Here is a 27,985-nt window from a genome sequence, read left to right as displayed (position 1 = left end):
CGAAAACTGGCCGCCTACGATTCGCTTGGCAACTCTGGTTCATAAAACCCGGTGAAAATGGTTCTTGACTGAAGACGACTTCTTGATACAGCGAACTATTTGGAACACACAAACTAGTAGTGGTGATATAGCAGATGTACGAGAATTGAGGATGATAAACAAACTGTTACAACAATAATGTTCTGAACGAATATAAAATGTAACTAGAGAGCAGACAAATAGAGTGACAGTAAGGAGTAAAATGAAATCCCAAATTGATTTCGAGTCAAGCTCGAAAGCGAACCAGCACTACAAAATAATCCTAGAGTAATTGCATGCAGATGCAAAAGAAATAAAACTCAATCATCTTTTTTCTGCTATCAGTTTTTCCATATGAATCACACTTAAGGTTCAACGGAGTTGGTTGAAAACCCAAAAATAAGAGTTTTTTCCATACTCTTTGTTAAATCTAAATGAAAACTAAAGCAAACGGCGTTTTTCGTTTTCAATTTTCGGTTCAACCTTAAGTACTACTAAAATTTACTAATTTTGAGGCTACGCTGAGAAAAGAAAGATCGAGCTCTAGCTGCGCATAACGATTATTCGTCAAACAGGGCCACTGAATTCAGATCGCGAAAGAAAGGACACAATCGAACCAAATGAAACGAAAACAAATGCTTAACCGTATCAACAAGTACATTTACACTGTATTACATTAAATCATAACTATTTTTAAATAAACATTTAAAAGTATGTTTCGATTACTGTTGAACTTGATCTCCTACAATCTTTTTTTACCTGCCCGCAGAGCAGAGTCCTTATAGCGTAATAATGATAAGTAGTTATCCTAAAAACTGAAAACTATACGGAACAAAAAAACTACTCGAAGCGATAGCATTATTGGCAAACTATAAAATAAAAAGAAAATATAAAGCAAAATAAATATTCTGAGTGATTGGGTTTGTTCTAGGCGAACACAAAAACACCTTAAGACCGTGTTTAGTTGATGCTTGATCTTAGTCAATAAGATTCCTCTCGTTTGCCGTGCTCCTACTTCGTTGCTCTTTTGGTTGTCTCCCTTACCTTGTTAGAAAGCTTTGCTTCAAAAAATATCGCGCGCCTGTTTTTTCAGTTTTTTCTTTAGTTGTAGGATATTTAGTTTTAATGTTCATTATCACTATGAATTTGTTTTGTTTTCGTTCACAGTCGCGTGTCTAGTTTAAAAATTACAATAAAATGGCACTTGACAACAATAGAGAAAGTTACTATTTCGGGAATCAAATCGTTGCCAACCAATTAAACCCGATCCTTTTCAAACCTCGGTAGGAGCACGCTTTCAAAGCCAACATTTGGTCTAACTCTTTTTCTCTCTTAAACCCATTTTCTTCACTATGTTCATTTGGATAATAACCGTAGCAATAAAAATCGTTTCTTTTTGCTAATTTTGTGTTCACTGTTCCACGCAATTAGTTCTGATTAACTCAGAATTTTTTTGGGTGATTTTGTTTCCTACAACTGTTTAGATTTTTATCCTTTTTTGGAGAGTATACTCACTAGTTACCATTAAATTATTTTTTCTTCTTATAGAATATGTGTTTTTTTTCTTTCTTTTTTTTGAAGTTTAGTTTAGATTGATAATCACTTACTGATAGTACTACTACTACTGCTATCCGTTTGATTAATTATTGTTTGTGTTGATACAGATGTGGGGGCATCTAGCGAGCTATTGTTACTACTACTACTGCTAATAAGATTGGCTCCATGCAGTTGCTGTTGGTGTGGTGGCGGCGGTAGCGGCAGTGCCGTCGTTGAAGACGCAACCGAGGAGGACGCTAGCGAAGAAGAGGATGAAGACGATGACGAAGAAGATGACGAAGACGACGAGGACGACGACGCCGGCGAAACGCCAGAAGACAACACTGCAGATGGCAGAGACGACACTAGAGCGGACGTAGGCGGTGATGATGACGATGGTGCGGTTACTGAGGCAACTTGCGTAACACTGTTTGGTTGGGGTGACCCTGACACCGAAGCTGCGGCAGCGGCGGCTGCGGCGGCCGCTGCTGCTGCGGCCGCAATTGCGGCATTGTAATCCAACTTGTATACAGAATTCCGCGTCACATCTTCCATGGAAGCTTCTTGACAGTCCAATCCGGTGTGCTTCTGGGAACCGCAATTGAAGCAGGACATAGACGAGTACATCCCCGTTGGAGTGGTAGCACTTGGAGGGTGCTGAGAAGGTGCTGCGCCAACGACTGCTGGTGGCGTATAGGCTGTAGGCACCTTCTGATGTAATAGCGGAGGTTGCGTGTGTGGCGACTGGATCTGTTGTTGTTGTTGTTGGGGTGGTTGCTGGGATGAGACAACTGACCGGATTGTTTGAAGAGTCTGTGTACTAGCAGCTACCGGCGCTGCGACAGAGGGAGGCAGAAAGGTTATGGTAGCGCCTCCACCAACAGTTGCAACCTGGGCCGTATACGGATAAAGAATCTCTCCGTTGTGCTGCATCGCAGGATACACTGGAGGTCGGAATGCAGTGCCCGGCGGGAGAGCTGTCGCAGTGTGGGCCGAAATGAGGGCAGGTCGTGTCGCAGCCAAATGCGCCGTATGATATGGTGGATAGGGAGCAGTAAACTGTGGCTGCGAGCTCAGAACTAAGTTCGTGCCGCCTACCGTTGGCGTCGGGGCTCCTATTAATAAAGCGTTTGACACAACGCTATTGTTATTTCCATTGCTATTATTCATAGTATTGTTATTATTATTACTATTACTAATTAAATTTTGTGTAGCGGATGTTACCATTATATCGTTACTACCGCCGACGAACTGCTGCTGCTGGGACTGAACAGAAGCCTGCTGCTGCGCTGTTGTTTGAGTATATATCACAGTACTACCTAATTGTTGCTGCTTGTCCGGACGCCCATTGATCCTGCCCATATTCGACGATCTGCTTCGAACCAGTCCACTTATATTGTTCGAAGGTCCCACATGCAAGCCAGGAGTCTCCGGAGGAGAAATTTCCCCAGTCGAACTACCAGAATCACTGCTAGACTTTTGTGTCAAGTCAATCAGACTTATATTATTCAACGTATAAGACAATCCCAGGCCAGTGCTTGAACTGTGAAAGCTGGATTGTTGATGCTGATGCTGCTGCTGTTGTTGTTGTTGTTGCTGCTGTTGCTGATGAGCCTGCTGTTGCTGTTGGTGATGGTACTGGATCTGATTGACATAACTCTGCTTATTGGACTGTCGTGGCAGCGTATTGTGGCTGGGCCGATAACCGTTGCGCAGTTGCTGAAGCTGAGTCAATGCCATAGATTGATCCACCCCTAACAGTACCGACTAAAAAAAATAAATTCGACGTTATTTTTACTTCACGTTGTTTTATCAATGAAACTCACCTCATCAACTGATTTTAAAGACTGCTGCTCGCGATCTCGATGGTCCTGCTGGTGATGATGCTGCTGCTGCTGATGCTGCCGTTGCGTTTGCTGTTGCTCGACTGGGGTTGGCTGTTGATTTCGACTGATTCGATGCTGCACACTGCTGGCAGGAATCCTCGTCGGACTCGCCGTGCGACTATGGATTGGCGACGATGGATTGCTCAAATGTGGCGACGATGATGGAGGTGGAAAAGAAGTCTGAAAAAAAATAGCACCGGGTAGCGTATTTCACAAGCCCATTCGACCGAGACCAAAACTCAATGGTGATATAGAGCTGGTGGGTGGTTTGATAGTGGTGTTGGTGGTGGCCATAAAACCAGGGAAACAGTGGATCACGGTTGAAGGAGAACTACGGGGAATGCTAGCAGAATTAGTAGCATGAGGTGCACTCACATCTAGTCCCACCTGGAACAAAGGGTTGCGAAGCGTCCAGTGAGGCGGCACGGTCGATGGTGGTGGCATCGTAAAGTCCTGAGGTATCTGCATCTGCATCTGCTGGAGGCCTTCGACTGTCATATGCGCCGGCATGCTGCCATCACCAGGGATCATCTGAAATAGGGATCAGTTGTAAGTATTTTGTTGTATCGATGGGAATATATCGAAAGATTCAGACATGATCTCCATGGCAGGAGAAATACTGATACCGAACGTTGTGTTTCGTATAAAAGAACAAATCAGGCTGATAATGGTTAGAGATTTTACCGGAATGATCTACAAAACACATCCAATTGTGACTTTCTCCCATATCTGGTTTAGCTTATAACACCGGGAGAAAAAACATAAGTGATCTATTGTTCATCTCATTAATCATCAATACTTTAAAAGAATGTGTATTGATAGATAATCATGATTGCATACTGCTTTCTGATTATTGCGGAAACAATCAAACAAATTAACATTCAACAATCACTCAGGTGCCAGTGCTATACTCTTCCGAAAAATAAATTAAAACTACCTTTTTTTATTTTGATTATAGAGGATTTAACCTTAGCGTCATTCGCCTCTTTTCAGGTTGGAGAAATCTGTTTTGGAAAAATCCCTAACCCTATGGGTTGGGATCCGAACGCAAGTGAGCTGCTTACAAGGCAATCGATTTACCAACTACGCTATGCCCGTCTCCATTAAAACTACCGTATTATTGTGCTAGCCCTACTTATTAGCATAATGTCATTCCACGCATCAGTCGTGTGCAATGATGGCCATCAGGCATAAAATCAATTGAGCTAAAAATAATGTTTAGCAAATATATAAAATTAAAATTTTGTTTCCTTTTATATTAAAGGACAACTCAAGTTTAAAAGAATAAAATAAACTTTGCAGTATGATAATACACTATGTGCCAATATAAATACAGCCAATATAGCTTCCTCTGAGTAGAACTTAATGTAAATCGTATATTTGATAAAAACGGGCAATCGATCACCGGTTTGCTTGCGAGGAGCCGTCGATTCCATGTCTAACGGAAATGACGGCGAGTGAGCTTGCAAAAATAAAAAAAAATAAAATCATGCTCGCCGCACGGAACGGTATGTTTCGGTTGATTGCATCGTCACTCATTCATTCGGTGCAGCGCAATCATTCAATTATTTTCGGTCAAATTGTAACTTCAGTTGCTATCTAAATATTGATTGTATGCTGACTCTAAGTAGTTAAATCGAGCAAAAATGCATCACACATAGATTACGCTGTTCTTTTATGCTCGAAAATGGTTCAGTGTGTTCTTACGGACTAGTTGATCTGGTCGCTCCGAATATTTTTTTTATTTTTGACAACTTTGTGAAATTTTATCCCGTCGATTTAGGGATTTTTCAAAATGTCTCCTGTTTGCTTTTATATTGTGAAAAAAGCGAAGCAAGCAATTAGTCGAACTCGTGCCACTCAACCACCAAATATACCCCAAAAATATTCTAGTTATTGATCGAAAGCAACATTTTTAAGGATCCACCTCTAACGCTGTTGCTTCGGGTGTATCTTTCCCACTTTTATTCAGGGCATTCGTTCTTGCAGCACGATGTCTGATATGATGCCGAGGTCGGTTCAGCGATTGCGAATGGGGCGTGACTTGCGGTATACTGGCGCTCCAACGATCCGAAACCAGTACTTCGTCTCATACCACTCTTCTAGTCTCCGGCGCTGGACTTAGATTACACCGACGGAGAGTTACCCGGCGAGTCTGCTCTGACCAGTCTGTTTGCATTTTCGTGTATTTTTCCAGCATTCCACATCTTCAGATAGAGTGATGCAGATGGAGATAATCCCGGCAATGACGCATACCAACTTCGTCCGGTTCCACTTTGAGTTCAGCGCAGTAGTTCAGGCAGGAACGTCATACTTCAGTATTGAACATGAGACCCTCACCAGGAGACTGCGTGCCTTGCTGTATGTTGCTCCTCCGATGTTCGGCATGATCAATACTACCGTGTTAGTTATCTTCGCTGCTTTCTCACATAAATAATCGAAGTGGCTATTTAAATTTAACCGATCCTCGACCATCACACCCAGTGGCATCAATGCACACATCGATGGAATTGAGGGTCTGCCGGCACTGGTCACAGCATGGATCTTTTGTTACGGTTACAGACCAGCACCCATCTCGATCTACCGTTGAAATTTCTTTTCGGAACCCATACTGCCACTGCGCTAGCCCATACTCACTTTAAGCGTAGTTCGCCAGCTTGTTGAGGATGACCTTTTCCTGGTTCTGACAGCAACACCAGCTAATGTATCTTCTATCCACCTGGTAGATAGTCTTCGATCATGCATTTCTATAGCACTGTCCTGAACAGGTCCGGAAACGTTAGGAACGCGGTCTTCAGTGTCATGTTGGGGTACTTTCTTCGCTGTAAGGCTTTTTTCCATGGTAAGGAACGGGTCTTTGGAGACCCGTTTATAACTTCCGCCTGCATCGTCCTGTGGTGTAGGCGACCATGCGGTTTGGTCGTGCTTCGGTAAGAGAACCTCCACAATAGTCTTCATTTTGTCAGCACACCTGTCAGCTGGTGTTGATGGATCCTTGATCTTGGCCAACACAACACGTAAGCGTTGCCCCAGGCGTTGATGTCTACTTCTCTGCAATGCTCCATACAACCAGTAGACTTAGCATTGTTTCGCGTTTAAACGCTTCGATGTGCTCTCATATCATCTCTTTCTTTTGCTCATGAGTTTTTCACAATTAACTCGGAGCCTCGCTCACTCCATCCATTTAGCTCCCGATTTTCCTCTTAATTTCCGTTATTCTCTCCATCAATTACGTCGCTTCAATCCTCTGCGCACTTGAGCAATTTAGCCACTTCACCTGTATATTCTCCAGCTGTAATTTACTGCAAGCCATTTAGCTCCTGATTCGATGAGCCATTTAGCTCCTGATTCGATGAGCCATTTAGCTCCGATTTCCATGAGCCATTTTCGGTCTCAGCTTAGTCGCGATCTACTCGGATAGTGCCCGGCGGTGAACTTACTCCAACGGAGAGTTCCCTGAAGCCGGAATTTCTCCTAATACCGGTACCCGTTTCCTTGAGCAGTGGCGGGATTTCTCTTGGCACCGATGCCCGTTTAGTAATTCAATTTGACCCGGCGGTGGACCTAGCTTACCCGACGGGTATACCGGTAGGTGCCGAGGTCTGTCGAGAATTTCACCAAGTAACTTATAAAATATTCATAGAAGATAATTTTTGCAAAAGGGACTTAGATAATTCTATTTAGAACACTAGGCACATTTTTGACGAACAATACATAAAATAATTCCGCTACTACGTCCTGTACCGATAGGTCATTAGCTTTTCTCTTCATAAACTGCGCTGGGGCGAGTAGAGATGGATCTCCTGAAAAGTAGTCGCAGAAGCGAGTTATTATGTAGTGCTCCAATAGGGGCTTGAAGATATACGCATTCGAGAATTGTAGAGCAATGCACTCTGACAGACAGTAAGTCCGAGACGAATAAACCTCAAGTACAGTTCCTCCGGATGCTGAGAGTATCAAAGTGTACCAACCGACAAAGGTTTTCGTAGCTTGGCATTTAGATTCCGCATCGCCATGAGAGATGTCGAAGTGCAAAGCGTATGAACCGATGCTGGACGGTCTCGATTCTGCGAACTCCGTTCTGGTGGTACGGAACAATATTCTAATGCTGGACGAACCAATGCGCAACAAAGCAATTTAAGACAGTATGCGTCCCAAAAACTTAATCCATAAGATGAACCCTAGGTGTTTTGAGAGCTCTTCCACAATGTATGCAGTACGTGATTTGAACATTAGTGCCGAATTCAAAATGACTATAAGATGTTTGACATGAGTGTCTTGGAATGCTCGACTCGATCGACGTTCCCGCGCAACAGTGACAATTGAGCATTTGCTCGGGTTTAGAACCATTTTGTTTAGATAATATCACTTATTGAAGCTGTCCAATTCACTTTGAAGAATTTTGGCATCGATTTAATCCCGTATGTCTCGAAAATTTTCCTGGCGTCGGCGGTGGAAAGGTGGTATATTTGTAGTTTGATTTTGACATTATTGAAATAGATGAGAAACATTACTGGACCGAGGTGGCTTCCTTGCGGGATTCCGAATGTAGCGAGAAATGCTGACTTGGAGTTGCCTTCCATCAAGATAAGAACGAGACCGGTGAAGTAGTTGTGCGTAAACACCAGCTATCCGTAGTCGCGAGAAAATAGCTAGCTGTCCACTGAAGAATTTAGGCCACCGACGTTCTGGCACTGAGAACTGACATACAAGTAAAGTTTTCAATGTGTGTAAGAAATAAAACTGTAGTTTTGAAATGCAACTTGCCACTAGCCGGCGCTACGATCGGCCAGCAAACGCTATACGGGCGTTGCGTGCAAACTTGGATACAATAGTGGTTCATGCATGCGAACCTGTATGCTATGCTGATTTTCAACTTATTTTCATTTAAATGTTTACACAGGTTTTACGGGAATGTTTGTTCTAGCTTATATGTCTGTTCTCTGTGGTTCTGGTACACAGGACGGGGTTGACTACTGAACTCTGATAGCAAAGACTCAACTGTGGCGGGAGGATCCAGTGCTTCCATAGTAGCAACAGCGTTGCGTCCTAATATGCGCTCGACATCGACACTCCTTTACAATGTCGGTGTAGCTTGATATAGCGGCTTTGTCTATCGTTGCGGAGTTTTTGACACGGTCGTTGATGGGCCAAGTTGAATCAGAGGATTGTGTATTTCTTCTGAAGCCGGAGGGATACCGTTCGATGGGTACCATATGTTCAGGGTACCCCTCGAACTTAATATGCAGAATGCCTTGCAGCCATGTATCTCTATCAAGATGTGTATCGCTGTATTTTGGATGTTCCAAAGAAAAAGATGACTTGAACTTGCAGTCAGGCTTGAACCTTCGTTCGATCCGGTCACAAAACTTGTTAGCTCCTAGTTTACCTAGAGTTTTGCAACAACAACAGTCGTTCCCAAGACTACCTGTATTTTTTACTCAATCAGTCTTTTTACTATTTACTGTTTGGGTCCTCCCAGAAAGGCTGTACCAAATATTGAAAAGAAACGAAAAAGGGTTCTTCACACGAAAATCAAATTGATTGTAGCAACTCAGTTGATGTTTTATCCGAATGTGAAGCTGAAGAAATTTGTAAATTCCCCCTTCCCTAACACCAATCACCGCGATAAGAGTGATGATCTCCGACTTCAGAGCCTTTCGAACTGAACTGACGACGTTCCTTCTGAACGTGACAGCCTCTTTTCAGATTGGCCGAGGAGAAGTTACAGTGGACGGATTGATTGACCACAAACGACTTCTCCTGTATCTTACAGAGAAGTTATATAAATTTGATTCATATGATTTTAAGACAGATAGGTCATTTAATGCTGTCTTGAAAGGGTTCCCGCAAGGTCAAAATTTGGAGAAATATCCAACGAAGTGAAAATTTACTTGGCTTTACTCTTTCACAAGTTAGGTGCCGTGCACTAATTATGTAAGGCTTTTGGGAACTTTTCGACCTCCCTCCCAGATAAGACTTCGTATGATTTTTGTGAATATCCACCCCCCCCCCCCCCCCCCTACCATGATTTTCGAGATTAAAAAATCATGTTGTTAATTGATTAAAACATGCGCTGGCAAAAACCCCACGTATTATTTGCATCCTAATCTCACCCAACCCTAATATCAGAATAACTGTTGGGAGACATTCGGGAAAATCCGATATTTGTCTACATAACCTGCTTCGATATATGTATTCCACTTCCTTTGAATCTATTTCCCTCTGATGTAGAACTCAAAAGAATATATTGCCTCTTCTGGCTGATGCGTGCATATATCCTGAGTTGCAACTGTGACGCTCATCGTACGTATAGGTCCGAAATGCCCAACAACCTTTCTTCGTGAAGTAAAATACAGATCAAATTCTGGAAATACTCTACCTAGAAGATCTTTGGCAATCGCACGACTGAACAGTTTTCGATTACCTTGCGGGACTAGAGCGGGAAGTTTGAAAAAAAGGACGTTGGCCTATCAACAAAAGGGTACCAGCAATTCATAACTTCGAATAGTGACTCAAGTTCCCAAGCAGAACAATGGACCAACAAGAGTCATGGAATTGCTGTAACTACTCCAACACCATCGAATAAGCCCCTCTTCACGTTCACAATAATCATATAGAGACCGCTGCAAAACACTTCAATTCGAGGTCTGCCCTTCTTTATTTATGATATATGTTCCCATTTTGTTTGGTACACAAAATGTTCAAGGTACAAATAAGAAATAAGTCCCTTTTCTTAAGAAAAGAATATTTTTCTTAATTTCATTTTTCGTACCTGTTATATGATATTACGTAAGAAAAGACAAACCCTTCCCCTCCCTCTCATATAAGATTTTGTAAAATATTTTAAAACTCCTCTTACGTAATTCGTGTGTGGCCCCTTACTAAGCAAAATATTGTCTTGAACATATTTAAAATACACAAGAGAGGCGAATCACCCAAAATTTGAAACTTCTCGTATAATAGTCGTATAATAGTCGAAAAAAAGGAAAACGAAGCGGGGCATAAATTTGCATTAGGAAAAATATTGTATATTTATGCCATAATGGAAACTGTTTTTTCCTAGAAAATAGATCATTCTCAAAAACTGGAATAGCAAAGTACATATCGTTCTAGAACCTCAGATTACACTTTAGTGTAATTAGAATATTTCAGATCAGACAATACCATTGGAACAAACTAACCAAAAATGCAATAACTAGACAAAAAGGATGAGCATAGTGTAGTTGGCCAGGTGATTGTCTTTCCGGGCAAACAGTTACTCACGGTTGTTAACCTTTTAGGGAAGAGAAAAGCTTTCTCTATAGTCGACGAGTAATGGTTTGTCCGGAATTTCGATTCAACGTGTATTTTGGCAGTATGCCTTTTTTCCAATTCAAAAAATTTAAGAAATACATGACTTTCTGTTATGCAAAATGAGAACAGTGTTGAAAGCTTGTATTCTTTCGAGTTTTTTGTAGTTTACCGAAGTATTGATTACTGATGAAATACTAGAAATATCTATCATTTTTTAGGTCAGGATTGTTATCAAAATAGTGACAAAATGACCGACAGCGATACAAAAATCAACAATTGATTTTAGATTTTAGAATGGGTGCCAGATTTTCGTCGGACATTTTTAATCGCAACGCGTAGTAGCTCATGAATTAACATGATATGAAGGTTTAGCTCGCATATTTCCTACCCTATATCTTAACCACACAATTCCACTGCCAACTTGTTTGTATAAGGCAAAATTCATATATTCTTCCATCAATAGCAACACAGTTATGAATGGAACTGAGAAAATGTGCCAATCAAGCGATAGATCCAGATTTGTCATCAACCAACCGGAGCACAAACAAAACTGACTGAATCGGGTGTACCGAAACTTTCGAATTATTTTTCGAAGCTTTTTCTTTACTATGCATCCATCAACTTAAACGTTAAATCTGAATACTATAGGCAAAAGTTGAATTTATACGTGACTGGACAAAAATAATGAAAGATGTAGACTTGGCACACGATCGAAGCTTTCACGACCGTTCTAACCAGACAATGACGAACTACTATCATGCGGGTGTTCCAGACGAAATGAATCAACTTTTAGCGGGTGTCGTTTTTTTATAAACGTCCTCGACCTAGACACAAGAGTTCGTAAGCGAATCTGAACAAAATCGAATGGAATTCGCACAATGCACAGCAAGGAATGCTGTCTGCTCCACCATCAACAACGCGTAAGTGTCGCCTCGGTTGCGGTCGTCGCCTTACGCTTACGGATGCAAGCAATAATAATCTCACCATCACTACTTGTTTTGCAGTTGGCATACACCATACGGGCGGAAGTGCAGTAGCCATATCGCAGGCCGAATTAAAAATTCACAATATGCGAAAGCACATAAAAAATGACTCATCCGCTGAGCGGGCTAGAGTTCGAGTAGGTGAATATACCTATACCAGTAAATGGAAGACACACCGGAGAAGAGGTGAATACAGAATATATTGTTTGAAGAACACAGCGCACAATTTTTGTTATTCGCGCAACGCATTTCGCTAACACATACCACACAATCAGATTAATAAACTGATAATACTATCGGATTGCATAGCAGTGGTACTAGACGTAGGGACACAAAACTACAAAATGGTTCATCGAACACTGTCAGAGAAGGGCAATGTAATACCACAGTGCTGAGCTTCTAGTATTCCGAAACTTTCAATGTCACATTAATGGAAGCGGCTTCGCTTCACGCTTCATGCGTATAGTCATAGTGTAATCAGTGGTTTTTTTATTCAGTCTGTTTGTTTATTGACCGATACATTAGCTTAATGTTGCCAATTTTTTTCATTTTACATTTTAAAATTTCCTAAAACTATGGAGTTACATTTTGAAATTATCTGAAAGCTATATTTATACTAAGGTTAATTAGCGCCTTATTAGTGTTACTGCCAATTGTCCTTATTATATCCAAATTATACATATTGTCCTAGACAGTTGATACGGAGGTGAACTAACTAATAAAACCGAAGAAATCGACTATCTATAAAATAGTGTCCATCATCAAAAATCAGCATAAGACTCAAAGTACACGTTTCCTGTACGCAATCGGGGAAATGTGCCTTACCGTGACTAGTCATTTTTTTAGTTGCAGATCAAATGATACAAGGTTCCTTAGTCAGATTCACAAAGATCATCTGAAAATGACTGAGAATCGCTCTACTTGCTAACTCTAACTCATCGAACACTAGTACAAGCACTAGCTTGATGAGCTGATCTCTGTCACACTATGTGCCAGTGCACAGGAATACGACACGACGCAGCACCGTAACCTGCCTAGCTATTAATATAGCAGCTATATCTGAGATTCGCCATATCAATTGCGCTTGCTGTTATCTCTCTATCTCTTTATATAGCTTTCAAAAAGGGCTTTTCACTTAGAATGTCCGGTAAGGCAAAATACGTCTGAGTTGAACCACAGAGAACAGACATATAAGCTAGAACTTTTTTTCGGAAAGCCTGTGTAAACATTCGAATTAAAATACGTAACAATACAATGCACCATCACATTCAAAATCGCATAAGTGAATAAACATTGCATCTAAGTCTGCACGCAAGGTTTATACAGGTATACCTCGATTTAACATACATTTTCCGTTCAAAACATGTAGGTAAAATCGAATTTTATGTTAAATCGAAACATAAAAGAAATTTATGTTTTCGAACAGAATTATTATTTTATTCATCTCTCGAAATATTTGCGAGGATGAATCCACCTAACAGTGACATAGAACCCATATATTCAAAACTAAACAAATAAATTTCTCTTCCAAACAAAAAAAATATTTATCTTAACCCTCACAAACATACGCCAATTCTAACAAATATTCGTTTCCAAAAGTTTGTCGTCATTATTTAAAATTTTCTTAGAATTCAGGACAATTTATAGGAATTAATAGTGTTAATAGCAGTACAGTATTTGTTGAAAAATATTTTCATCAGTTCCTTTCTAACATCAACAAACCATTTTGTTCGTGAAGAATGCCTAGTTTTAGTAAGTTAGGGAATTTGTATTTCGATTTCGTCTCACCTGTATCATGGCAGACAAACTTGATTCAAAAGGAAAAACTATTTGAGTTCACGAACAAACGACTAGTCATGAATGCAATCTCGCACTTCTGAAAAACAACGATATCGAATAATGGCAGCGCTTAATTTCACCTTAAGCAAAAGTATGATTAAAAAATTTTGTGCACAAAGAACACAATACCTCAGTTGAGAAGTCGAAGAATTTACGTCAACCCGTCAGAATCAATAAGGCATTTTCATTACAATTTAATGAACTATTTAAAAAATCTGTTCGACACACACAATAAGGGAAGTACACAACGAGGAGGTTGAATTCAATAGAATATTTATATAATTGTTACACACTTAATTTTTTATCCAGAACCTCACCTTTTGTGCACTTTCGCCGAAGTCTCAGCAGCTGATATCTCAGCCAACATTTTTTTTTGCTGAAATCTTAGTGAAAGTGACATTTGATAGCTGAGACTCGGAAAATATTTCGCTGAAAATCTGTAAACAGATGTTATTTTTCTGAAATATCAGTTTGCAAATTTGCTGACAACACCGCTCTAGAGACCGCGTTGCATTTGATGGCTGAAGCTAAAAATTGATCCAATACGGTAGTCTTCTTTACATTTTTTGGATGAATCATCTGGATTTCTATTTAAACATAAAGATTATTTATGGTGAATAATATAACTCCTAGGGCCTAATACTCAGAGTCTTTAAACATCTTGAAACGTACGCAAATGCCAGTACAATTTGTTTGAACCGCTATATCTTCTCCATTTATTCAATACGCAGTAATATATACAGAATCAAATCACAACTTGTGTCGGACTAACATTGCTTCTATGTCCTTCCTCTATCTACATTAAGCCATGACCTGCTCGGTAAGCTTGCAATGTTTGTTTAACATAAGCACTGTGAACTTACCAGGAGTCGTACATTGAAGGATGACTTGTGTCTTTCATCGTTATCGTCTATTGATTTTCTATGCAATTGCAGGAGGTGTCGATCCACAACGAAGTTTCTTTTCTTCAAAGTTCGAGTTGGTTGCGTTCACCACTCCACCATCGAGAAACTATCATGATCTTATTACAAATTTCCAATAGTTTCGTAAACACCGCTACGGTCTCAATCAGAGCCTAAAATTCTCATACCTATTCAATGAACGACGAAATTCATAGAATTCATCTTCGTCCTTTCCTTGCCTCTTTCGTCGCTAAATGCATGAAAAAATAAAACAATAAAGGCGATGTGCCCTCCTTTCTCGATTCTACGAAAACGAGCAGCAACAGCGACTTTCGTTTTTCTATGACAATCCGAAGTTGCAATTTCGTTTTGATGCATGCTCAGTAATTTGCGATTCTCATTAATTAAATGAAATTAATGCAATGTGCAACTAGAACATAGTTAAAATGAGAAATATGCACACCGATCAGTCTTCCGTCTTACAATACCATCATTAGCTCGCAAATCTACAGAATCGAGCATCGACAAATAAATATCATTGCTAGTGTATTTTCGTTTCCCGAGCAGTAAGTTCAATATCGAAGTTACCAATATCATTCTGAATCTCAAAGCGAAAACGAGCGTGCGGAGAGAATAATGAAAACGCTCTGCTACATGCTTGCTTTGTCCTAGCTCGTTGTCTCATTTTCGAATTCGCAAACTGCTAGTGGTATGGAAAGAAGTTTCGTTCTTTTGTCAGTTTCGCCTGATTTTGGCAAATGAAAAAAACATTTTCCGACTCTGGTCTCAATACCTATTAGTGGGACTCACCGAGCGTCAACGTCTAGTCGCTGCCCTATTTCTTCGATTAGTCCTATCTTTCCAGTTATCTATTTTTAGCTTATACGTAAAAACTTATAAATTTTTTATCAGAAATAACCTTGCACCACGAAACATTTCCGTTTATTCACCTTGTTGTGCGTACCAAAATAAACATAAGAAAGTTTTTGGGTCTTGAACATAATCTAGCTTAAAAACGAAGATAAATTATGTTGCTTTAAGCATTAGAAACGATGCACATATTCCCTCACTGAAGCGGATCATACAATAAAATTAGTATTGATTCTTACCATTTCACTGTAGTAACATGGATAATGAAAAAAAAAATTGATAAAATTTAACATGTATGTTAAATCGAGGTAAAAATTATGCTAAATCGAAGTACGTTAAATCGAGGGTATGTTAAATCGTGAGTATGTTAAATCGAGGTATACCTGTATATCGGTTGCTGACCGATCGTAGCGCCAGCTAGCGGCAAGTTACACCTTGTGCCTGCTATTTAAAAACAAGCCGTAGCACAAGATCACTTTTAGCCCGCTTGCTTTGTTGAGAGTAGTATATTTAGGTCCTCCCAACCAGCTCATTGATCAGGTTAAAGACATTTCTCGTAGACACTGCCTTAAATATCCTATACTGCCCATAAAAGCATAAGAGTTCCATTTGGAAAAACAACAAGCCAAGAAAAACGATGTTCAAGAATTACATTTTCATTGAGCCTTATGGATGGGACAGCTATGTTTTGTAATTTTTTGTCGATATTTTCTAAACAAACCTGGTAATCATATTTGTGCATTGTGACGCAATGGTGATACAGAACCATGTGGAAAGAGAAAATTTCATTAACTAAGAGATCGGTACAATATTAGTAAATACAATGGTGAGATCGATCCTGTTAAACTATTCATCACTGTCGTCACTTCTAAAACCTTAAAACATGACGAACTCATCCATTTCCGATTTGAGTAAAGCCTGATTAAGTCGCCCGCTTAACAAGAAAGCTCTCAGCGCACACTTTTCTAAACAATATGAATAAACAACATCATTTGGACTAATATGTTCAGAATTTTCCGATTTCTAGCAGATTCTCCAACTGATCATTTTTCGTAAAATCTTCCGTAAATTGATTTTTTCTAGTGAAAAACTGGACTAATTACACTAGAAACATTGGATATGAATGTTATTTTAGACAGTAAAGCTTTCTTTGATCAACTGTTTCTCTCCAGATCGCTAATTTAATTTTCATCTTCGATCGCGTTTTTCTTAGTTGTCAGTTTTGGAACATGGGCGTAGAATGACAGTGAACTACCAACGCTCTGTGGCTAATGAATCAAAGAAAAGGTTCTGCGTTGAGCTTTTAAGATTAACTGTTAAATTTCGCTGACAGAATACATTGTCATTCATAATGAGTCTATCTGCAAAATATCAATCCTATGCTTCGAAGTTGGATTAGACAACTGTCGGATGGTTCTGTTAAATACGATTTTTTGTACTGATAGGGCATTAGGTTTAATTTTTCTGCAAACCAAATTCTCATTTTGCTTCTAATTATGTGGGATGGAAAAAGGAAGATAAAAAAAATTTCCCGATTTTATCAAACTTCCCCGGTTTTTCGGTTGGTTGATAAAAATGGGTCATTACTGTATATGGATAAACCAGTAGCAAGACTGAACACATGTTTTCCAACACATACTATCAAGCATTCAATTCTTATAGACGCTCACCCAAATTCTTTGAGCCTTAAAAGATTCACAACGACATTCTTTGCATTTCAACTTTTTTTGTTTGAGATACCTAATTTCGCTTTTCATAGAAAAACACCGGGGCAGTGGATTGCACTGTCAAGCATTAGTGGCGATGAAACACGTCTAGTGAACTCCTCTTTCGCTAGGAATAAAAACACTATTTACTATTTAGTGAAGAAACATGCGTTGAGTTTCATTATGTATCTCGGAAATAGGCAATTGTTTCTGGATATTTCTGTCCCATCCCAGGAACCTAGGACCAAAGGGGTGACATTAACCCTCTTAGCAAAGTCACTCCCAACGATTTATCAAACCCCCATCAAATTGAAACGGTTGTGTACGGTTGTCCACGTTTCTTCCTTATTCAAGGCTCAAAATAATCCGTTGATTAAATTATTCATTGAATGAATAATTTGATTGCCGTATAATTTGGAATGATCTTTATTTTGTACGCTGCACGGTTGGCCTGGCCGCTTTAATGCTTGTGTCATCATCAATATGTGTCTACAAACATTAATAATGACAACAAAAATAGTGGACGAACGTCTGCAATTTTCCAGGATCCCTACATGTATTGGCGGTTCTATCACATTTGCCCGAATGACATTCGCCCGAAAGTCATTTACCCGAATGACGTTCGCCCGAAAACCATTTACCAGAAATGGACCGAATGTCATTAACCCGAACACCACATTCACTCAAGCATAATATAAAATCGACTCTGACCAATGTGGCTATGAGACATCGCTTTTAGGTGTACTATCCGACGTCACTGAGGTTCTGTTGCCAACGCCATAAATGCTCTTCAGGTGCAAACTGATGCATATAGGACGCAGTTGTCAGCTCGAGTGGTGAAATCTTGTGATAAACCGGACAAAATAATAAGAAATCTTTCGGAAACACCATCGATCGAGGTAAATATATATTAAGATGTTCCGTTAACAAATTGAATCAATTAAATTAGTAATTATATCTTGCATGGTGGAAGTCCATTTGGCACAACGCCGTTAGTGTTATGCGGCATTGCCACAATTACCGAGGTCGAGGAACCGAAGCGGAGGTCCCTATTCGGCAAACCTGTGATCCATTGGTATGCTTGGTTTACTGAAACATAGGGGTTGATTCCTTCTTTAAATATGAGCAGTTCTTTGAGTTTGTATACCAAATAGCCTTCGCAATCAAACCAAAGATTTTTTTCAGAAAAATAAAACAACTTGATCATCAGACAAAATATTCAAAAGATCACCTAATACAACTAATGGTAATTGTTTACTTTAGGTACTTTTCCTCCTGTAAGTGGAAAACATGTTTTTCTTTCGTGAATATGCTAGTTTAGTGTTGTAGATTCATAAAAATGAGGCGGAAAGCGAAAATTTTTAATAATTCATTAATTAGCTTTAAAGTAAGTTGTACCTAATAACTTTTATCATAGGGTTATTGTGCTCCCGAAAGTAAGGTTTTTGGCGAAGCTAGTTTAATGCGGCTATGCCGCATAGCCGTAGTCCTCGTACTCGTCATCGGAAACGTAAGCGAACCTGTGAAGTCGGACTGAAGCGAAGTCGGACAGCATAAAAAAAATCGATGTGGCGTAGCCACATTAGGCATTAACAATGTTTTATTTAGTAACAATAGGATTGTATTCATCGGCAAAAATTAAATAATTGTCACTGCCTAATGTGGCTACGCCACATCGTTTCAATTAGGTGCTGTCCGACTTCGCTGCCGCTCAGTCGGACTTAAACTAGGGATAGCCCCTATGTTTGAGTATACCGGACAAACGAGTGGATCACAGGTTTGCTTGCGTTTCTGATGACAAGTACAAGGAAGGCTCGTCCAGCGGATCCTCAGCGGCTTTGCGCCGCTTCGGATCCTTGGACTCGGCTATGCGGCATAGCCGCATTAAACTAGCTTCGCCAAAAACCTTACTTTCGGGAGCACAATAACCCTATGTGCAAGGTTAGTAGGTAGAACTTATTTTTAGTCTCATTAATAAATTATTAAAAATTTTCGCTTTCCGCCTCTTTTTCATGAATCTGCAACACTAAACTAGCATATTCACGAAAGAAAAACATGTTTTCCACTTACAGGGGGAAAAGTAGCTAAAGTAAACAATTACCCAACTAATTTACAAACAAGTTGTTGCCTTGGCTTTCTTGCCCCATCAAGGTATTCCAATGGCACTCGAAGAATTGAGGAAAAGTTGTCCAAAGACTCTCGACGATTTTTTGGATTACATCAGTAAAAATTGAAGGTAGGAAGGAAACTAATCAAAAAGTTTCTCGATAACTGTTCTTTGCCCCCCGCTTCGCGGTCAGTTTTCGAAAATGTATCGACAAAGATTCCTAGAACCACCAATAATGTTGAAGATTAGCACAATAAATGGAACGGTTCGTTAAACCGTGGCTATTCTATGGTGTGTTGAAGCAGTTGCAGCTTGAAGAGAAAAACACTAGTACGTATGTTTTACGCACACTACAAGCGGTGCCAACAGACAGGATTAACTATTTGACTGGTATAGCTTTAGTGTTAATTTCTTCATAGCATCAAATGTAATAAAATTTGTATTTCATCTTAATAAATTATGTTATGATGTTTTTCGGGTATATGGAATTCGAGCGGAGGGGGTGGGCGTGGCGTAGTTGGTAAATCGATTGCCTTGTACGCAGCGCACCTAGGTTCGAGTCCCGACCCCGCACATAGGGTTAGAAATTTTTCACAAGAGATTTTTCTAACCCGAAGAGGCGAATGACCTTAAGGTTAAAACCTCTATAATCGAAATAAATAAAAAAAAAAAAAATTCGGGCGAATGGCATTCGGGTTTATGTTGCATTCGGTCGAATGTCTTTCGGGTGTTCGTGGCATTCGGGTGAATGACATTCGGGTTTATGTGACATTCGGGCAAATGTCCTTCGGGTAAATGGCTTTCGGGCGAATGTCATTCGGGCGAACGTGACAGAATCGTATTGGCTGTGTATGTGTAGACTAGACTACACTAGACTAATATCTCGCAAATTGGTAATTGTTTCTGGGTTAGTTTTAACTCTTTGATCGTTTACTTATGGCCTTTTGTTAAAGTGTCAATTAACCTTGTAGCGGCAATTTACTAAATGTATGTTAATATTTTTTAAAAGGCGAGCATTTTTCCAATAAAGTCACTAAACTGTTAGGTGTGGCAAAACATAAATAAATATTGATCGTTTGATCAAGTATAACTCGCACTTCGCAGGTTGAAATATATTTCTGCTGGCGGGAAAATGCTTAACAAATTACTTAAAATTAATAATTTTGTGCTGCATAAGTCGTATTATGAATCCCATTTTTGGGATCTTGATTCATTTCCTTATTAAGCAAAGAAAAATATGCTTATACCGTACTCTAGAATGGTGTAAATTCGTAATGATCAATTTAGAACGCCTCGAAATGCGGCCATCTTTGAAATTGAAAAGGCAGTGTTTTCCACAACGTTGGCAACATTTTTATGGTAATCAATCACTAGTACTCTAAAAATGCCCTGAATACGTTGATTGATTTTCATAAAGATTAGGTAAAAGGTAACGAAAAAATATGAACATTTCCTGAAATTAAGTCAAAAATTTTCCTGGAACCTTTTAAATTTTAGATTGTGAATGTATCTGTCTGAGATGCTGCCTTCTTATAAAAATGCATTCTTCTTTGGAGTTTTCTGAAGAATGTTATTTTAATCTATATGAAGTTTCTCTGAAAATACTCTTGGACTTTTATTGATTTTTATTCTCACTAATATTTATCAATTTATACTTCTGTCTATTCTGTATTAATTTCTCAAATTATACGATGGTCCGTTGACTATGTTGAAAGTTTTTGCTAAAAATGTAAACAAAAGTCGCACTTACATGTCATAGCTGTGTATTGATGACAACATTTGTATGACATGTCATAATTGCTCATGGAAAATTTTCCGTACAAATAAATCATCAATTATTAACTGCTTTATTTGGTCTAGAAACAATCGGTAAGAGGCACTTTAAAGGGAATTGGTCAATGAATCTAGAAAAAATGGTAATTTTCGGTTACAGTGTTGCCAAACATGCAATATTTCCCGTTTAAATGAAAAACTGCATTTTTCTCGCAACACACGTATTTTTCGTCTGAAAATTATTCGACCATTGTGTTCCTTAGACATTTTTACGCAAAAAAAAATACAAAACTTCGATGTTACTTGAACTAATCCTAATATACAGTGATTAAGAGCAAAAACTCTATATGCATCTCATGCTGATTTCGTTTTTAAATCAGAGTTGCTCTAGGTTCGCTCGGAGCTGTCACTTTTATATGGAAACTGTAAACATCAGAGCGAACCTAGGGCGACTCGATTCTAAAACCGAAAACAGCATCAGTAACCAAGCGGAATGTCAGAATTCTGAAAACGCCACTTTGTAGAGATTTTCCGAACAAGAAATGTGGCATATTTTAACTCCATTCACCCCAAATGGCGTTTGTCATAAGATAGCACAACAACGACGAATTATCCTTTTCTAAAATTATCTGCCCTAATTGGATAATTCATTACTACATAATATTCAGAATCTGATACTGTGCGTTCCATCGGAAAAAAATATAGTGGAAATAATGGACCGATCAGCAGGTAGACTTTTGCCTCAGACCAGTATCCGTAGAAAAGCATACATTTTGCTTTCCTTTACATCGAATAACAGCTCATGTTTAAAAGAATCCGTTTTGTTATGTTATCTGATATACAAGGAATACGTTTTGTATAAATCTTACCCTCTTCTAAACCTTTGCTATTATGTATAGATTCATTTATGTATAGATTCATTTATTGAGCCTGTGATCGAAGACTACATATTAAGAAGACTGATATCTCTTTCCTTCCCCCATACAAACGAGAAGTGACAGAGGTTACAGCACCTCTATTGGAGGAAGGTAGGAAGCTTAATGTAAAAATGTATATGTGTGTGTGCATCACTATGGGAAGTACCACCTTTACCCGCAAGTGGCGTTGCTGTTACTGTCTCCAGATTCTGGACAGAGTTGCCAGTCTTCTTGATATGCAGTCTTCGCTGTGATCCTAAATTTGATACTATAACCTGAATGAATGTACTCTGCCAATTTTCAATTATTTCGTATCAATTATCTGAGATCATGGATGTGTCGCGGAGGTGTAGGATGCTGCAATACACCGTGGCATACAACTTGGAACTAAGGCGACGAAAATACGCTAACGAGGTGTTCACCGACAACAAGGCGGAAGCGACATCCTCTTATTAGTAACCCTGCGTTAAATTAAATTCAAAAGGCTAGAGTGACAAGAAAAAAATGACACCTATCGGCCCACCATTGAATCGATTCCTAATCCCACCAGGAATACCTGCACCAAATTTGCAGCAAATCGGACAAGTCTAGCTACCTGACCAACGTGCCTGCGGTTTATATGGGATTTTTCGACAATATACATGGAGAAAACTTACGAGATCGCATTTTTGCCGCTAGGTGGCACTGTACGAATCATAATATCACTGTAAGTGAAAATAAGAAAGATAATTTAATTGTGTACCACTTTGTCGAAGACTGCTAGTCAATCCGGCTTTGATAAAAGAATCATCAAGATCAAGAGTGCTGATTCAAATGGTCCTTAGCGACAAATGTAAACATACTGAGTTATTTGCAGCGCAGCATGTGATTACAACATAGCTAACGAATATCGAAAACCAGGATTCATTATACCCAGTATTTATCAAAATAACAAGCATTATATAAAAAGTCGCAAAGTATTCATGATCATATTTTGAAATTTTGCACTTGAGGTCTTTTAAATTGAAAGGACCTATGCGTGAAACATTTCAAAACCTCTGCAACTGTTCATAGGCGCCATGCAAAAACGACGCAGGATTCATTTCATTCTATGTTTTTCCCACTGCACATAGGTACCTAGTAAAAACATCCTAAGCATCAAAATAAAAGAAATTATTTTCTTTTGTTCATGCGACTTATTTTCGAAGTTGAATTTAGAAAGTATAATAAATTAAATGATAATTGAAAAACTTAGTTATTCTAAAGTAACATGCCATTCATTGGTTTTAACCGCTTCCAGCCAATGGTTTGTTAATATAAACTGAAGTTTCCCGCACTTTTGTTCTGCAAGACTTCTGTTAAATCCAGTGCAACTATTTACCATAGTAATGAAGAAGATTCGTATTCCGATGCTCGTGTTGCCGAAAACTTTGAAGAAATTCAATATTCGTCGTAAGAGCTACCTTTTCTGAAAAAAGCCTTATGTGCAGCGTCGTACGATTCTGAGGCCCGAAAAAAGACCTATGTGAAAGGTCCTATAATTTTCAAAAGGACGCATCATTCTAAAGCACTTAAAAACTACATTAGCGCTAAAAATTTCATGTTTTAGTATTATTTATCTAAAGAGCATAGTCCTTAGACTATATTGGCATAATTGTTCCATCAAAACACATATTTGTTCTCTAATAGGGATTTGTTTTAAGTCCATGAAACTTCAGCCTCGTTTTTCTCAGTTCGAGCTCAATGTCACTTAGGACCTTTTGAATAAATACTCTTGATATTAAACTTTTAACGCAGTGATATCTGAGTCAGTCAGAGATGCCAGATTTGCAGACAAGTCTGCAAATTCGCAGACTTTTAATTTAAGCTGCAGATTTTTTCGATGCCGCAGATATTTGCAGATTTTTTTTAGTTTGGTTGCAGATATTTGCAGATTTTTTAGTTTGGTTGCAGATATTTACAGATTTTTGAATATAAAGGCTTTTAGTTATACTAGCTTTCCTGACATTTTTTGTTCTTCCCAGACTTTTAAAATTATTATTGCAGACATTTGAAAAAAGTAACTGGCATCTCTGGAGTCAGTTTTGCATGGGACCTAGCAGTGCATCAGTACTCCAGTCCCACGAACTATATATTTTTGTGAAATAATGAAAGTTTACCGTGACTTAACTTTTTGTCGGTTCCGACAGCATAAAGTACAGTTACTTTATTGACTCCTGCGGTAGCAGACAAAATGTTAAGTCGCCGGGAAACTTTAAGCTTGCTCGTATGACCCTACTCCACGCTTTTCTAAACTAGCTTCCTTCAACTCCTTGAGTACCATGGATCTCAATAATGAAAAATATTTCGCACCTTCCAGTCCTTTGCTAAATAAATGTTGTTCAAACATAAAAAAGAGACTATTTTCATTTTGTTTGATTGCGCATATTGCTTCCTTGGTTACCTCACACAAAAATAATGTTCAGAAAAATTAAGTGAAATCAAATTTGATGGCCTGATTGGCCCCATTGAACATCGCAAAATCAGAAGGCCCTGCATGAAAATTATGGAAAAGTTGGGCTAAGAGTTGGTTGTAGTTTTGATTAATTCGTCGAGTAGGTGTTGTGCTGCTGTTACAATCTGTTATAATACAATAATACGTCATAATCCTTTTAAAATGAGTGTATTGCTAGTTAGGCCCTTTTTAATCAGTTTGGTCCTTTCCATATCAACATTTGAATAGGGCTAATAAGATTTGTAAACAAACTTTTGTTTTGCTGATTTCTCCTAATTTGTTATCATTTCAACACAGAAAACATTTGAAATTGATTCTACCAATGATAAAGATGTTGATTCATGTGTATTTTTCATGAAATTCAAGTCGGTAGCGGAATAATGAGCGAAATGAGTTTGTTTACAAAAGTCTCATTAGCCCTTTTGAAGAATTACTATTGCTTTTATAAGTTAGGCCCTTTTGTAATCAGTTAGGCCCTTTCATAATCAGTTTGGTTATAAAAGTCAATCCGGCCCTGTTGTAAAATCGTTATCAAAATTCTTTATAATCAAATTTTGCGTTATGTACGTGTTCGGGTATATATTTTTAATGGAAAGCATGAAAATTAGGACCTTTTCAAATTTTTGGCGAGAATTGGCAACGTTAATTACGTTTTTGGTCTGTGGTATTCGATAGAATCCTAAAACAATTATTCCATTAATGAATATTCCTAGGAACTATTTATATACCCAAAAAAACATGGAAGTCTCTTATGAGTAATTACTTCTCTGTTAATATTATTGAGTCAGTTTTTACTTTTATCCTACAACTCTATATGATATGCTAGCTAAAACAGTCATCATCATCAATCTGTAGTTGAATTAATTGGAATGTTTTTTAATGGCGCCGTAATAATCGAGAGAGTTAATAGATAGTCTCGTTAGATGCACCTTTTTCAAAAGGCTCTCCAAAAATGTTATCGGCTTACTAGAGTACAGTAAAAGAAACTTCAAAGCTTTTGACAGTAATAGTCGCCAAATTATAATATAATCATGTCTGAATCACAGATGAATCATTATTTGCAACATACCTGTGCTAGAGCAGGCTGCGGGAAACCCGGGATCGGCATCGACGTTTGCTGCGGCGGTGCCAAAGGACCAGTCTGCTGATTCGACATTGGGATTTGCATTTGCATCTGTTGCTGCTGAGGCGTAACCGGATGATGTTGTGGTTGTTGCTGCTGCTGCTGATGTGACGGAGGCAGACCCAATGGCGTTCCTGCACTCGGAGGAGGCGTCGAGTTTGCCATACTGTCCGGTTCGTGTTGACTCGACGGTTTCAGTTCACAAGTTTTAAGCTTGTTGAAAATGTCGCCACATTTCATGCGTTGTTCAAACGAGAACACCGGATGATTTGTTGCCATCGTATATACCAGCAGTAGTTCCTGCAGCACATCTTCGTCGAAAAGTCGAGCGAAATCCCGGGTCCCCCAGCCTTCGAGCGTTTTAAACAATTCGTTCACGCAGGTGTGATTACAGGCCCTAATCAACGCTAGGAAAAGGGCCATTTTGCGCCGATTCTTCCGATCCGTGGGTTCTCCGCTTTGGCAGGAAGCGATATCCGAAATAAATTCCAAAGGATTGTTTACCCGCAGCTCGATGCCGCGGAGCTCCTGAGCATCACGTCTGCCTAGTTCCTCCAGACACGTTCCTAGAAAGCGTAGCTCGAATGGAAGGCACATGTTGAGCAAGGTGCACATCGTATCTATCCGGTTGTAGCTCTTTAACTTATTGAACCAGTTTACGACTTCGTCCTTTGTATTAATCATTTCCAGCAGCACATTTGATGACAACCGGGCCAGAGGGGCTTTTTTCTGTTGTGATTGCTATTGTCGCTGGTCGGAACTGTTGTCCAAGGGTGCCAATGCTGGATCTGGTAGGCTCTACCGCTGTCAAATTTTTAGCTCAGCGGCTCCTGGCTGTATTTGCATTTGCTATTTCTTCCCGCATAAGGACGAGTAATCTACGTAAAAACATTCGAGTGCAGGCCTTACCAATATGATGTTTGGGTGCAATTCACTTGATTGCTATGTGGATCCTGCTTTAGTTTTAGAATTTTCTGTATTTTCACAGAAACAAACGTCAATCGGCAGAATTGGCCCGACAAACTCTACTATTCATAAGGTAATCGAATAGTGCAACGATCGACCGAAACCAGTGGAAAACGAAAGCTATAAAATCCTCTTTTTACTCTTTATCCCAATCCGTCCTCAAGAGATCGTCGTTTTTGTCCGTTTTCTTTTTGTTCTGCCTTGCTGGCTGACTCTTCTTGTTTTTCTAAGGGGTGCTCCGCAAACTCTTTTTCTTGCAGTCTTTCTCTACTGTCAGTCAGAAAATTTCTGCTCGTTCCTCCTCCAACCGATACTACTGCTGCTTCGACCAATGCTCGACAGCAGAGAAAAAGAAAATTTTCACACAAACTCCCGTTCAAGGAGTTGCCTTCTCTTCATTCAGCAGCACACTTCACACGGATTTTTACTCACTAAAGTACCTTTTTCGCGACTACATTAGCAAAAAATTTGCAAAAAATATCATGCAATCCGCGGCGCTTTTTCTTTTGCTGCTGATGGCAAAGATTTACACTTCCTGCGCCACCATCATACACCGAAGAGAAAGAGGAAGATGGTAGAAAAAAAAAACGGGAAAACACTCGGCTGCACACACGCACTGAAAACCACGATACAGCCAATCGAGTCGGAATAGCTTATCTCAGATTAATCCACTAGCTAGTTCCGAATTCTGCAAAAATAATTCCCACTACACAATGGAAAAACGACGACGACAACGGTGAATCGCACCAAGATACGTCTAGGGCAATATAATTTTCCTTCCTTTTGCTACTACTGCTGCTCTTACGCTTCTCTTCGTTTTCTTCTTCTGGTTTTGATACCTTTTTGGTACGGGTCAAGATAGCAGAATGGCAACGGTGAACTTCTCTATCTAGCTTGAAGCGTTACGGCTCGTGTTAAATTTGCTTGTCGAGTAAGTAACGTACTGAACTGACGGCATCAGCGTGACGCTTCGATGACAGCGCGGTGACTTTTTTGATTCGCGATGACACTAACCCAGTGCACAAAAGGGCAACTAGGCTTCAGAAAACGCCTGCATTGACTTATTTGACGCCTAGAACACCAAAACAATTGCAATGTGTATAGACATCTTATACGCGAAGTTTACGATTCGCCATCTGATTTAACCTCATTTGGCAAAAATTCCACCCGAATTAACCTCAATCTAGCACTAACACTAATTGCACATGGATTAGTCAATTGAGTTATTTGACGTCTAGATCTAGGACACCAACGCCAAAGGCCTTATAGTATAAAGGTACACAAAGAGTGCAGAGAGTGAAGCCACAAAAAGTCTACCTATCGAGCAAAATTAGAATCCAGCTTTGCTGCAAAGGTACCAGAGATGGATTCCAGTTGTGCTCGATAGGTAGACTTTTTTGACTTCACTACAGAGATGCCAGATTTGAAAATTTGTCTCGCCTCGGTCCAGCACTTTGGACTCCGTTTTTTGGTTACTTCACCCCAAAAAGAGAATATAGGGTATGCGGTTTCACTTGTCTCGTGTAGTAGTCGTTGACATATTTGTAAATGATATTATTTTTTGTTGTTTAACCGGGATAATCAGCCCCG

General features: G+C 39.3%; 1 protein-coding gene across 2 annotated transcripts; it reads right to left on the bottom strand.

Moving 5' to 3' along the window:
• Window positions 1–390: 390 nt before the first annotated feature.
• LOC131685756 (serine-rich adhesin for platelets) lies at window positions 391–27,233 on the bottom strand. Of its 2 annotated transcripts, none has more exons than XM_058969688.1 (4): window positions 25,376–27,233; window positions 3,828–3,971; window positions 3,381–3,620; window positions 391–3,321 (listed from the first exon to the last, which is right to left on the bottom strand). In XM_058969688.1, the coding sequence occupies exons 1-4, from the start codon at window positions 26,111–26,113 to the stop codon at window positions 1,618–1,620; spliced, it is 2,826 nt and encodes a 941-aa protein (XP_058825671.1). In that variant the 5' UTR covers window positions 26,114–27,233; the 3' UTR covers window positions 391–1,617. The 2 variants fall into 2 exon arrangements, with proteins under 2 accessions (XP_058825671.1, XP_058825670.1); XM_058969687.1 differs by having other exon boundaries at window positions 522–3,321; window positions 3,816–3,971.
• Between the last annotated feature and the right edge of the window lie 752 nt (window positions 27,234–27,985).

Source organism: Topomyia yanbarensis, chromosome 2 (assembly GCF_030247195.1).
Source record: "Topomyia yanbarensis strain Yona2022 chromosome 2, ASM3024719v1, whole genome shotgun sequence".
NCBI classification, from domain to species: domain Eukaryota; kingdom Metazoa; phylum Arthropoda; class Insecta; order Diptera; family Culicidae; genus Topomyia; species Topomyia yanbarensis.
The sequence above is the reverse complement of the archived record's forward strand: the minus strand, read 5'-3'. Positions and strand labels throughout refer to the sequence as shown.

What these genes read in the sequence shown, in the direction of transcription:
- LOC131685756 (XM_058969687.1), bottom strand. Translation starts at nt 26,113, where the DNA reads ATGATTAATACAAAGGACGAAGTCGTAAACTGGTTCAATAAGTTAAAG. An exon ending in CGCAGCCTGCTCTAGCACAG is followed by an intron (nt 3,972 to 25,375) that starts GTATGTTGCAAA and finishes TCCCTATTTCAG; the next exon opens with ATGATCCCTGGTGATGGCAG. An exon ending in TGTTCCAGGTGGGACTAGAT is followed by an intron (nt 3,621 to 3,815) that starts GTGAGTGCACCT and finishes ATTTTTTTTCAG; the next exon opens with ACTTCTTTTCCACCTCCATC.